At 45.5% G+C, this 12509-nt stretch overlaps 1 protein-coding gene across 1 annotated transcript in view; it reads left to right on the forward strand.

The window, feature by feature from the left end:
• The window catches only part of LIN52 (lin-52 DREAM MuvB core complex component), a 58647-nt gene extending 55868 nt beyond the window's left edge, over positions 1-2779 (forward strand). Inside the window, exon 6 of the mRNA XM_089658925.1 lies at positions 2504-2779. Coding sequence (XP_089515051.1) covers positions 2504-2559 — 56 coding nt within the window. The 3' untranslated portion in view covers positions 2560-2779. The remainder of the gene's footprint in view (positions 1-2503) is intronic.
• The last annotated feature ends 9730 nt before the right edge of the window (positions 2780-12509 follow it).

Here is a 12509-nt window from a genome sequence, read left to right on the forward strand (position 1 = left end):
GATAATATCTTGTAGGCAGAGAAACTGCCCAATAATCTTACAAAAACCTCTGGAAGAGCATGACATTGTGAATGGATTCATGGAATTTATTTACCAAAAAAATTAAACATATACAGCCTTATTCTACATAATTAAAAGACTAATCTTTATTTCATGATGGAATAACCTTTGGATGGTAATATATTTTCCTCAAAAAGCATTTTATTTAAAAAAAATCCAATTTTTAAATCAAAAAAATCCGATTTAAATCAAAAAAATCCGATTTTTTTTTTTTTTTTTTTTTTTTTTTTTTTTTTTTCATTGATTTTTATCCACCCTGGTGACACTATCCCCAGTGTAATCTGTATGTGTAAAACACTATCCCAATTGTAATCTGTGTGTATGTGATATTCTCATGTGTGCATGTGAGACACTAATCCTGCGTGTAATCTGTGTGTATGATCTTCTTCTGAGTGTAGTGTGTTTACTGTCCTGAGTGTACTTTGTCATACTTGTGGTTGTTACTGGTTTAGGTCTGTTTTTAATGTAACAAGTGATCAGGTGGGAATGAGGGTGTAGGACGCACAGCCATATTTCATCTCTCGCCATACACGACGCTCCTCCCTAGTCTGATGGGATTTGGGGAGCAGCATGTGTGAATTTGTTTTACCACTCGGAAATGAACAGATGTTGGTATAAATTACCACTGTGTCTGACGTCTTGCAAATTAAAAGCACGCTCGGCATTACTAAACAATCTGCAGGAAGAACAGTGCAGAGAATCGAAGGGGGTTGTATACGGTGAGGAGTAAATCAAACCAACCTCAAAAATACAAACTGGGGGGCATCAGTGAGTGCTTTAATGTATGCACTTTGTAGCTGCCCCTCTTTTCTATTTCCTTTCTGCTTTACTCTACCCTGCTTCACCTTACTTTGCCCCCATCTTCTGCTCTGCTCATTTCCACCCTACTCTGCACTCTTTCTCCTCTCTTCTACTCCACTCTAATCTGTTCTTGCTCCTCTACACCCCCCCCCCCCCTTATTCTGCCTGCTCATCTCCATCTATTTTCTAATCCACTTCAGTCTACTCTGCTCTCTCCTCTCTTACTGCTGCAATCCAACCTACTCTGCCCTCTCCTCTCCTGCTCTTCTCCACTCTAGCCTGCGCTCTCCCCTTCTGCCCTGCTCCACTCCACTCTAATTTGCTCTGCTGCATTCCACCCTGCTCTGCCTTCTCCCCTCCTGAGCTCTTCAACTTTACCTGGCTCTTTCCTTTCCTGCTCTGCTCAACTCCACTCCACCCTGCTATGCCATCTCCTCTCCTGCTATGTTACACTCCAACCTTGTTCTGCCTCCTCCTTTCTTGTTTGCCCTACTTTACCCTTCCCTGCCCTGCTCTGCTCTGACCTTTCCTGCTATACTTCACTCCACCCTGCTGTGCCCTCTCCTGCCCTGCTTCACTCCATCCTTTTTTTTTTTTTTTTTTTTCCCCTTCTACTTTCTTGCTTTATGACACCCTTCTCTGCTCTCTCCTTTTCTGCTCTGCTCCACTCCACCCCACTATGCCCTATCCTCTCCTGCTCCACTCCACCCTGCTCTACATTCTCTGTTCTTGCTGTGCTCCACTTCATTCTTCTCTAATTTGCTGCTCTGCTTAACTCTACCCAACTTTGCCCTCTACTCTTCTTTCTGCTCCACCCACCCTACTTTGCCCTTTCATTTCCTCCTCCACGTAAGAACCTCTCCCACCACCACCTTACCCCCATAACATACATGAGGAAAAATATCAAGGGAACATAAAATTCCATATCAGTTTATTACTGACCGAGAAGTTGGAAGAGAGAAGATGGAGTGGAGTGCAGCAGAGCAGGAGAAAATAGGTCCGAGTGGAGCTCTGTCCTCTTCCTTTCTGCTCCTCTCTGCCCTCTTTTCTCCTGCTCCTCTCCATTCCAATTCCACTACATCTTCTCTCTTCCAACTTCTCTGTCAGTAATAAACTGATATGGAACTTTGTTCCCTGGATATTTTTCCTCATGTATGTTATACCTTTTGATATTTGGATAATTTTGATAGAGATTACTTAATGTTGTACTGTTTACTTCTATTCCCTCCCTGTCCTAATTCATGACTGAGGTCCCTGCTGACACTCCAAGGTGACATTTGGATTACATAAAATAAATAAATTAAACAAAAGACTTTGACAGATTTAACCTTCTTCCAGCTTGGATACTGTACCCAATGTCACCCTGTGTTCAGGCAGGAAATTGGCCAGCCTCTATGGCGGTCTTACAGCCTGACATAGGGCCAACATGTCTGTCCTAGGAGAGAATACAAGTTACTAACAGCATCACTAAAAGGTAAAGCAGCACTGTTCTAACAACCTAAGAGTGGAAGTCTGGACCTTTTAAGATTTTCCCTTTCCTCATTGGCTCCTTTTAAAGCAAACAAGGCCTTTTGTAGCCATGTATCCAATACCCTCCAAGCAGGTAATTTCCAAATCTAACATTTTCTTTTGTCTCTTTTAGCCCGTGAAATGACCCGAGGAAAGTTTCTGAATATTCTGGAGAAGGCCAAGAAGTAAATTTCTGGGACAGATGGTGGGTTTGAGCTGCCCCACGATACATTGCAGCTGTTGGCAGTCATTCTTAATTTTCAGACTCGTCTTCAGCAATGGGAGGTACTGAAGTTACAATACGGGCTCCTGTACGTGATCACCTGTCCTTCATTCAGGACTCGGCGCCTGCAAAGTCATTCTGCTGAAAAACTTGTTTAAGCAAATAAAAGCCAATGATTTGTTAGAATTGTGAGTGGTGTGCTGACTATGTTTAATATAATGGCAATAGAGTACACATCGTATATTCACACATATTAACTGTAATAGCTCCTCTTATCAATAACAAAGTATACATTTTATAGTGGTGATAAGGGACCCCTCCTATTAATATTAGAGGTACATTGTATAATGGTGATTGTGGAAACCTCCTATAAGTATTAGAGTACATAATAAATAAGTGATAGGGGACCCCTCCTATTAATAATAGATTGTATATAAAATAATAGTGATAGGGGCCTCTGCTATGAGTATATCTTGTGCAGTAATTATGGGGGACCCGTCCTGCTAACAAAAGCATATATATTTGTAGCACTCTCCTAGGATGCTGGAAGGTAGGCAAATTTAGTTCAGCTACTCTGAAGGCAGAGGAACAGATATTATTTGGTTAGGAGAATGTGCAGTGCTTCATAGGTTACTTCTCCCTGTTTTCTGGAGTGTTCCAGAACATAGTGGGAGGGAAAGCAGGGCTAGCAGCGTAAATATTTATGGACTTCCACCAATCCCTGGGGAGGCAGGCCCAGAAGGTGGGGAAGCAACCCATAAATACTCAGGAGTCTGGGAGCAGAGTCCAGGGTCCAGTCATCTGGGAGGGACTGCTGTGCTGGGGGCTTTACCCTGAGCTAGACTGAAGAGGAGAGCTCCAGGAGTCAACCCATTTTTAGGTCTCATTTGAGCCAGATGATAACCCAACAGCCAAGCCAGAGATGCAGCCTGTCCAGCAGAGGCCAAGACAGCAGCACTTCTGAAGACTGGGAGCTTCAAGCGAGGCTAAATGAGTACCTAGCCAGCCATCACCCTTAAGTGAGGGAGAGGACAGTGAAGTGCAATACATCACATGTCATTACCAGGTGTAGCCCAGTAGAGCGCAAGACAGCCAGGGGCACACCATTTCTCCAACCTTGGGACTAGAGCGGCAAGGTACTGTATCTTTACTGCAACTTTTTCTGGAACTGTTATTCCTTTTTCTGCACTACTTACAATCACAGCTGTCCAATACAGCTTGCACCCTGAAACAGAGCAGCCAGAGAATTTAGCAAGTTGTCAAATTTTTGTATATAGTTCTGTTTTCTTCAGTTTCCCATGCTCCCTATCTCCATCCAAGTTTGTTGTTCCTAAATAATATGCCGAAATCCAAAACCCCTAGACTATTTGAGCCACCTGGAACTGTGTGGAAAATGTTTGCCTGGCTGTGGGTGCAGTAAGATGGCCCAAAGACCAGCGTTTCCTTCAGGGGTAGCGCTATACATTGTATAATAGTGATAGCAGACCTTTCCTATGATTAAAAATAATAGCGTATACTAGTAATAGGGGAACCTTCCGATTAATATTTGAGTACATGTATAATTGCAATAACAAACCTCTTCTAATAAGAGTATCCATTGTATAATGGTGATAGTATACCCCTCCTATGATTTATGAAGTATTCATTGTATAATATTGATAGGGGATCCCTACTATTTATGCTATACATTGCATTACAGTAATAGGGGGCTCTCCTTTTAATAATGGAGTGTATACTGTATAATAGTGATAGGGGACCCAGGGGTGTATTTACCACAAGGCAAATGGGGCAGCACCGTCCCTGTGGAAGAAGGGACGGAAGAAGATGAGATCTGAGAGAGGCTGCGGGCTGCTTGACTCTCGTTTCTGGGGATGTCCATAGCTGTGAAAGGTGAGTGTGTCTCTCTCGCTGGGAGGGGAGTGGCCTGTGTATGGGGGCGATGGTGGTGGAGGGCTCTCTCGGGTGGGGGCAGGAGTGTTGTTGGTCAATGTCAGGCTCTCTCTGAGTAGGGGAGGCAATTTTGTATTGCCTAGGGCACCACAAAACCTAAATACACCACAGAGGGGACCCATCCTATTTTTAACAAAGCATCCATTGTATAATAGTGATAGGGGACCCAGGGGTGTATTTACCATAAGACTAACAAGGCATTTGCCTAGGGCGGCATTTTTCAGTGGGGCAGCACCACCCCTGTGGAAGAATTGGATGGAAGAAGATGGGATCTGAGAGAGGCTGCGGGCTGCTTGACTCTCTTTTCTGGGGATGTCCAGAGCTGTGAAGGTGAGTGTGTGTGTCTCTCTCTCGCTGGGAGGGGAGTGGCTCGTGTATGGGGGCAATGGTGGTGTAGGGCTCTCTCGGGTGGGGGGGTGGCAGGGGTGTTGTTGGTCAATGTCAGGCTCTCTCTGAGGGGGGGAGACAATTTTCTATTGCCTAGGGCACCACAAAACCTAAATATACCACTGAGGGGACCCATCCTATTTTTAACAAAGCATACATTGTATAATAGTGATAGGAGACCCTACTATAGAATATGTATTGTATGATTATTATTATTTTACAGTATTTATAAAGCACCAATGGTTCGCTCAGCGCTGTACATTACAAAGGGGGACAGAACAATACCAATACAATGCAAAACATGAGGGGATCGAGGGCCCTGCTCTTTCGAGCTTACAATCTAGGAGGGAGGGGATGGTGGTACAGGAGGAGATAGCTGTGGGGGATGGAGTGGTAGGAAGAGTGGAGGAGGTCGGCAAGTTAGCAAGGGGTGGGGTAGGCTTCCCTGAAGAGATGAGTTTTCAGGGTGCGCCTAAAGGAGAGGAGAGTAGGTGATAATCTGATGGGTTGGGGCAGGGAGTTCCAGAGGATGGGTGACACCCAGGAGAAGTCCTGGAGGCGGGCATGGGAGGAGGAGACCAGGGAACTAGAGAGAAGGAGGTCTTGTGAGGAGCGGAGTGTGCGTGCTGGGTGGTACATGGATATTAGGTCAGTGATGTAGTTCGGGGCAGTATGGTGGACAGCTTTGTACGTCAGTGTTAGGATTTTGAATTTGATCCGTTGCGCAATTGGAAGCCAGTGGAGGGATTGGCAGAGGGGGGTGGCGGAGATGGAGCGGTTGGAAAGGTGAATGAGTCTGGCAGCCGTATTCAGGATCGACTGAAGCGGGGATAGCCAGCGGCGAGGCAGGCCAGTGAGGAGGGAGTTGCAGTAGTCGAGTCGTGATATGATGAGGGAGTGGATGAGCTGTTTAGTGGTTTCTGGGGTTAGGAACGTGCGGATTTTGGCGATTGTTGCGGAGGTGGAGTCTACATGAGTTTGTTAAAGATTGGACTTGGGGCTGGAAGGATAGGTTGGAGTCCAGAATGACACCCAGTACTCTGGCCTGCGGGGCGGGTTTGATGGTGGCGTTGTTGGATGTGATGGAGAAGTCAATGGAGGGTGGAGTCCGGGCTGGGGGGAAGACAAGAAACTCTGTTTTGGAGAGGTTCAGTTTAAGGAAGTGGAGCGACATCCAGTCTGATATGTCGCTCAGTAGGTGTGTGATTCGGGTGGAATGATAGCAGACCTCTCCTATTACTTGTTTTATACATCATACAATGGTAATGGTGAACCCCTCCTGTGGACTATATCGTGATCTTAGACATGTCATCTAATAGGAGGGCATTACTGATCTTTGGATGGGGATTGTACATCCATGGCTCCATGTTACCCACAATGCAGTATTACATCTTTGTTAATTGCAGCTCCTGTTAATCGGCTCAGATGTGACTCTGATGATGCACATAAAGATGTTTCGCCCCCCGCAGTGCTGCCAGTGGCCCACACTCACCACCAGCTGTTCTCTTTAATCTGCACTGTGATCGAGCACAATCTACACAAATCTCCTCATTAAATCCGCCTTACAAGGGGAAATCACACAAGCCTGTTTCCTGATGTATATCAATTATGCCCATTGCAGAGGGTTCCAGCCTGAAGGCAGCCAATCCCCAAATGATCTGTAAATGCTTTAAAGTGAAGCTGTCACGGAACTGGGCAATTCAGGTTAAGGATTTGAGGAATCGGTGAGTTGAGGTTGCCTTCAGTGTCGCAACAGTCAGTAGATTCACAATTTTAGGTGGATTTGGTTATATGCAAATCTCCACTTTCTTTGTAAAAATGGAGTTGGGTTCAGCATCTCTTTGCAAACAGAGCTGGATTCATATCTCTCAGGTCAGCTGGACAGGCTCGCTGATCCCAACCACCGTAAGCTGAAATCCAGCCTTTCCATCAGTCTTGCACAGTCGTAAAGACTGCTCTCCTTGACTGAAATGGCTTATTCTAAATTTCACTGCACACTGTGAGCTTCACACATTGTGCATTAGAAGACAGTCCACCTCATTTCCTGGATGAACGATCTCTAGCATTATCTGTATCTTTCCTCCCCAGCCTTACTGTCCCTGGCCTGCCTCTTTCATTCATTGGATTTCAGTTCTTTCAATCATATTGGCTTAGCATCACCTGTGGGCGTTACCACAGTTTCTTGTTTTCATGAAACTTTGTGCAGTACCCTGCAAACCTCTACCTACTGCATTGCATAGAAAAGCGGGGAGACCTGGTAGTGATGTCACTGGGTCTCAAATAAGGTATGTAATGTAGATTTCAAAATGTCATTAGCATGTTGATGAGGGGAGAGGGAGGTAGCAGGGAAGCCAAAAATAAGCAGAATAAAAGATAAGTTCACCTATTACAAAAAAAATAAATGCTGATCCTTTTGCAGGTTAAAAAAAAAGTGCATTTATTTATTTTTTTTACACTGCAGTCGTAAGACATTGCACCCAGGATCAGCAGTTCTCTGGTGCAATGCCAGGATCCTGTAGACCATGGGCATTAAACTGGTGGCCCTACAGCTGTTTTTGAAACTACAAATCCCATGAGGCATTGCAAGATTGACAGTTACAAACATGACTCCCAAAGGCAGAGGCATGATGGGACTTGTAGTTTCGCAACACTTGAAGGGCCGCCGGTTTGACACCCCTGCTGTAGACACTCTGTAAACTGTCAGCCTGTACCTCGTATGGGCAGGCAGTTACTGAATGGCAGGAAGAATCAATGTACTACGAGAGGGCTCACAATAAGTTCCCCTATCTGCTGTCACAGGGAAGGGGATTGAAGAGGTGGGAGAGGAGGCAGGAACTAGAACATGTTACTTGTTCCACCTTAAATACGAGTGGAACATTTAACATGTTCCAAAATTGAACTTCTCCCTAAACGTGACACTAATGCCATGGGCAGGGTATCTCAGATTAAAAGCTGTGGGATTGGGAAGACACGAGTAACTAGCTAACATTTGTCACTGGCACCCAAAGGCATAGGGCCAACCTGTAAAATTCAAGTCTGGCCTCCCTTTTGGCCCAATAAGGCTATCCATCACAACCAAAAACCATTAAAGTGTTACTAAAGCCAGGATCCTGCATTCACTATAACCGATCTCCCCGGACCCCGCATTCACTATAGCCGGTCTCCCCGGGCCCTGCATTCACTATAGCCGGTCTCCCCGGGCCCTGCATTCACTATAGCCGGTCTCCCCGGGCCCTGCATTCACTATAGCCGGTCTCCCCGGGCCCTGCATTCACTATAGCCGGTCTCCCCGGGCCCTGCATTCACTATAGCCGGTCTCCCCGGGCCCTGCATTCACTATAGCCGGTCTCCCCGGGCCCTGCATTCACTATAGCCGGTCTCCCCGGGCCCTGCATTCACTATAGCCGGTCTCCCCGGGCCCTGCATTCACTATAACCGATCTCCCCGGACCCTGCATTCACTATAGCCGATCTCCCCGGACCCTTAATTCACTATATCCGCTCTCCCCGGACCCCGCATTCACTATATCCGCTCTCCCCGGACCCCGCATTCACTATATCCGCTCTCCCCGGACCCCGCATTCACTATATCCGCTCTCCCCGGATCCCGCATTCACTATATCTGGTCTCCCCAGACCCCGCATTTACTATATCTGGTCTCCCCGGACCCTGCATTCACTATATCTGGTCTCCCACAGAACACAGAACATGGAAGTGCCATTATTGTAAATATAAACTGCTAAATACCTTTTCTCAGTCTGAAGTCTTGTGACTTGTGACTTCAGCTGAGCACTGGTTAACACTTGTAGGAGGAGTTTTTTTCTGCTCTGGGAGGATGCAAATCTCTGACCTCTGGACAGTGCTGATTGGCCCTGTGCTGATCGCATACACTCTCCCAATAAAAAAAAAACCTCTCTAGCAATACACACTAAACTGAGCATGTGTAAATGTCTACCTGGTAAGTCTGTCTTATCAGGTGGACATCTGAACAAGAGGAGGGGCAGAGAAGACAGGATCAAACAGCCTTTTTACACAATGTGGAGGATTAACCCCTTAGGTTCCACAGTGAGTATAACAAGCATGCTTTACTGCATATACAGACTGATTGTACTGTTATGTGTTTAGCAACACTTTAAGGAGGCTCAAAAGGTACGATGTGGCCAAGCTCAACTATTGTAGGTTCTACTTTAATTTTCATACATTGAAGATTGTTTTAGATGTACATTTTCTGCAAAGATTTTCCTGCTCCAGTTTGATGTTACAAACTTCGGGGATAAAATATCCTTAGAATTTCCCCTCCATGTTCAATGTTGTTTTTACTTGCTATTGTACACCATGATGTCATCACTTAGCTGATGTGACATCAGACATGATTAGTATTCTTCCCTCCCGTGGCTCTATTGCAGCTGAGGCAGATTTTTGTACTGCTATTTTTATTCAACGTTGACGTTTTTTTATATTGTACTGTGTTGGAACAGATGAAGGATTGGTACTGCTTATCAGGACAGCCGCCAATGTGAGCGATTCAGGGATTTGGTAGTCAGATTGTTATAATTAGCACATTCAACAGTATTGGGGGGCACAGAGGGAATAACAGCTTGGCATTAGGTGCACCAAACCCTCCATAATGATGCTGGACTGTATGGAGCCAATGCTGGAATCTGATTATCTATGAATGGTGCCTACTTTGACCTAATTCATCCCATAATCACCGAACACAAACCCCTCCCCTACCAACTCATTTACATAAATTAAAACAGTTCAATTAACTGACCAGATGGCCAAATTTGCCCCTGATGTTCTGCAAATAAATTAAAAGTGAAAATAATTTCTAATAATGGCTGATTAGGAGGAATTACGGGTTATGTAAATGAGAGACTTTCTGCTACTGCCAATCCGCCCTAATTCTGCTGCAGCTCATTCCTAATCCGCATTTCAAGAGACCAGGGCACTATAGCAGAAAATGATGCCCCATCGCATCAAACCCTTCCAGCAACAGCCTGGATGCACCCTTCCACCTGATAACATACCCCCCCCCTCACACCATCACCTGACAAAAAGCCCCTCCACTTAATAACAACCCCATCACGTAATAACAGCCAACACCTAACATCCTCCTCACCCCATCACCTAACATCACCCCTTACCTGACAATGCCCCCCCCTGCCAGATAACGCCCCCCCACTCTGCCAGATACCACCTCCCCTTACCCCATCACCTGAGAAAAAGCCCCTCCAGTTGCTAACACCTTCACCTCATCATGTAATAACAGTGAACACCTAACACCATCACCTAACACCCCATCACCTAACGCCACCCCTTACCTGACAATGCCCCCCTCCGCCAGATAACACCCCCCCCATCACCCCATCACCTGAGAAAAAGCCCCTCCACCTGATAACAACACCTTCACCCTATCATGTAATAACAACCAACACCTAACATCCTCAACATGGAGTCTGCAAGATCTGTCATCACTTTTCTCAAATCAGGGGAATTTCTGGCATCAGAGGACATCCAGGATATCTAACTTCACATTCCCATCTTTCCCACAGAACACTTTGAATTTGTCCCTCTCCCTTTTGGGGTCTTTACAAAGGCGCTTGCTCTGCTCCTGGCCCTGCTAAGATATCAGAGCATCCATGTAACAGAATAGCTAGACAACCTGCTGCTGAAAAACTCTTTAGCCATGGTCTTGTCTTCCAGCATTCAAAAGATGATCCAGCTTCTTCAAACTTTTGGGTGGGTGACCAACTTTAAGAAGTCTGCCCTCCAGGCTTCCCATCACCTAGAGCATGGACTGATTTTAGACACAACCCAAGCCAAGATTTTCCTTCCCCAGGAACAGATTGCTTCTTTGAAGTCCAGCTGTCACACTCTCAGTTCACCTAGGCATCCCTAGACTCTCTTCTGCATGACAGTTTTGGGCCTCATGGTAGGTACCTTCAAGCTGGTTCCACTACAGACCTTTTCCTTTTTATAATGTGGGACAAACAGATCCCTTCTTTAGATTGCCCACTACTTTTATCCAGCCGTATAAAAATCTCCCTGGCGTGGCTGATTTCCAATTCAGCCCTAGAATCTGGGAAATCGTTCTTCCCCTCTCCCTGTTAGGTGGTTACGATGGGTGGATGGATGCCTGACAGGCTGGAGCAGGATCTACAATTGCCAAACTGTCCAGGGCACCAGGTCCGCAAAAGATTGGGACGCTTCCCATCAATATTCTGGTACTGAGAGCCATAAAACTGACGTTTCTACACTGGACCCATCTCATACATGGTTACCCAGTGATGGAACAGTCAATGCCACAGCTGTGGCCTATATAAACCACCAAGGGGGAACCAGAAGTCAGGCAGCTCTAAAGAAGGCAAGTCTGATTCTTGGGTGGAAAATTAATTCAAACACTCAGCCATCTACATACCGGAAGTGGAAAATTGGCAGGTGGACTGGACACAGGGTAGTGATCCCTTTACCACAAGATCTTCCTTATGCTCTTTCAGAAATGGGGAACATCAGATGTGGACATCATGCTTTCAGATTCAACCAGAAACTTGATTTCAGTAATACTTATTACCTCAAATTGGCCCAGGAGAACTTGGTACACAGACCTACTTAGACTCCTGGTGGATACGACTTAGCTTCTTCCAAACAGACAAGACCTCCTGTCATAAGGACCTCTACTTCATCCTGCTTCTCAGTTGCTGGCTTTAATGGCATCTTGATCACTCACACAGATACTGCTGGCCAGTAAAGCCAGCCATAGATGGATCGAATCTCGGCTTGTTTAACAGGGACTAGCTGAGATTCAATCCATCTATGGGCAAGCTGGATGTAACCAAGTCGATCTATTGATCGACATGAGTACATCCAGCCTGTCAGATTTTTTTACATGCGATTACTGCTGGCAGCTATAGCTGCTAGCAATAATCATTGTGTTCTGTTATCTGGGATGGCTCCCTGCTGGCAGAACACTATAACGCTGTTGGAGGGATTCCCCTATCAAGACACTGAATGTGTTAATAGGGGAATCAAGCGATTTTCTTTCCTTCCACCCTTGCTGGAAAGAAAATCGCATTATCTATGGGTTGCTTTACTCTTCTGATCCAGCGATTAGTTTTCCTACACAGTTTCACACAGGAAAGCTATATTTTGAGTCCATTCAAGGTTCTTATTTTAACTGAGCCCCGATGAAATTAGCCCTGAAATGTATTGGCTGTTTTATAATACAAGCTAATAAATAAATTTGTACTCTTTTCCTTTGGTCCGGCATTCCTACCATTACTGCATGTTTTTTTCCTGGCAACCTGCTGAGGTATCCACTGGAGGGTGGCCTTGTCTGTTGTGAGCAGGCTAGCATGAGCCAGTAAGCTCTCCAAATGTTTTAGTCCTCATATATTTTGTAGGAATCCACATCAAAGTCCCAACACCTCATGAATGCTTTTTTCTTCATTGGAGTCTATCTTACCCCCATCAGGTGTGTCTCCAAGTTAGCAGCAAAATATCTTACATAGGTCTTACATAGGGACAAATTGGTTCTGAGCACCAGACCCTCCTTCCTTTCCAAGGTGGTCTCTTCCTTT

Source organism: Staurois parvus, unplaced genomic scaffold, assembly GCF_062004578.1.
Source record: "Staurois parvus isolate SC_StPar_1 unplaced genomic scaffold, SC_StPar_1.0 ptg001112l, whole genome shotgun sequence".
NCBI classification, from domain to species: domain Eukaryota; kingdom Metazoa; phylum Chordata; class Amphibia; order Anura; family Ranidae; genus Staurois; species Staurois parvus.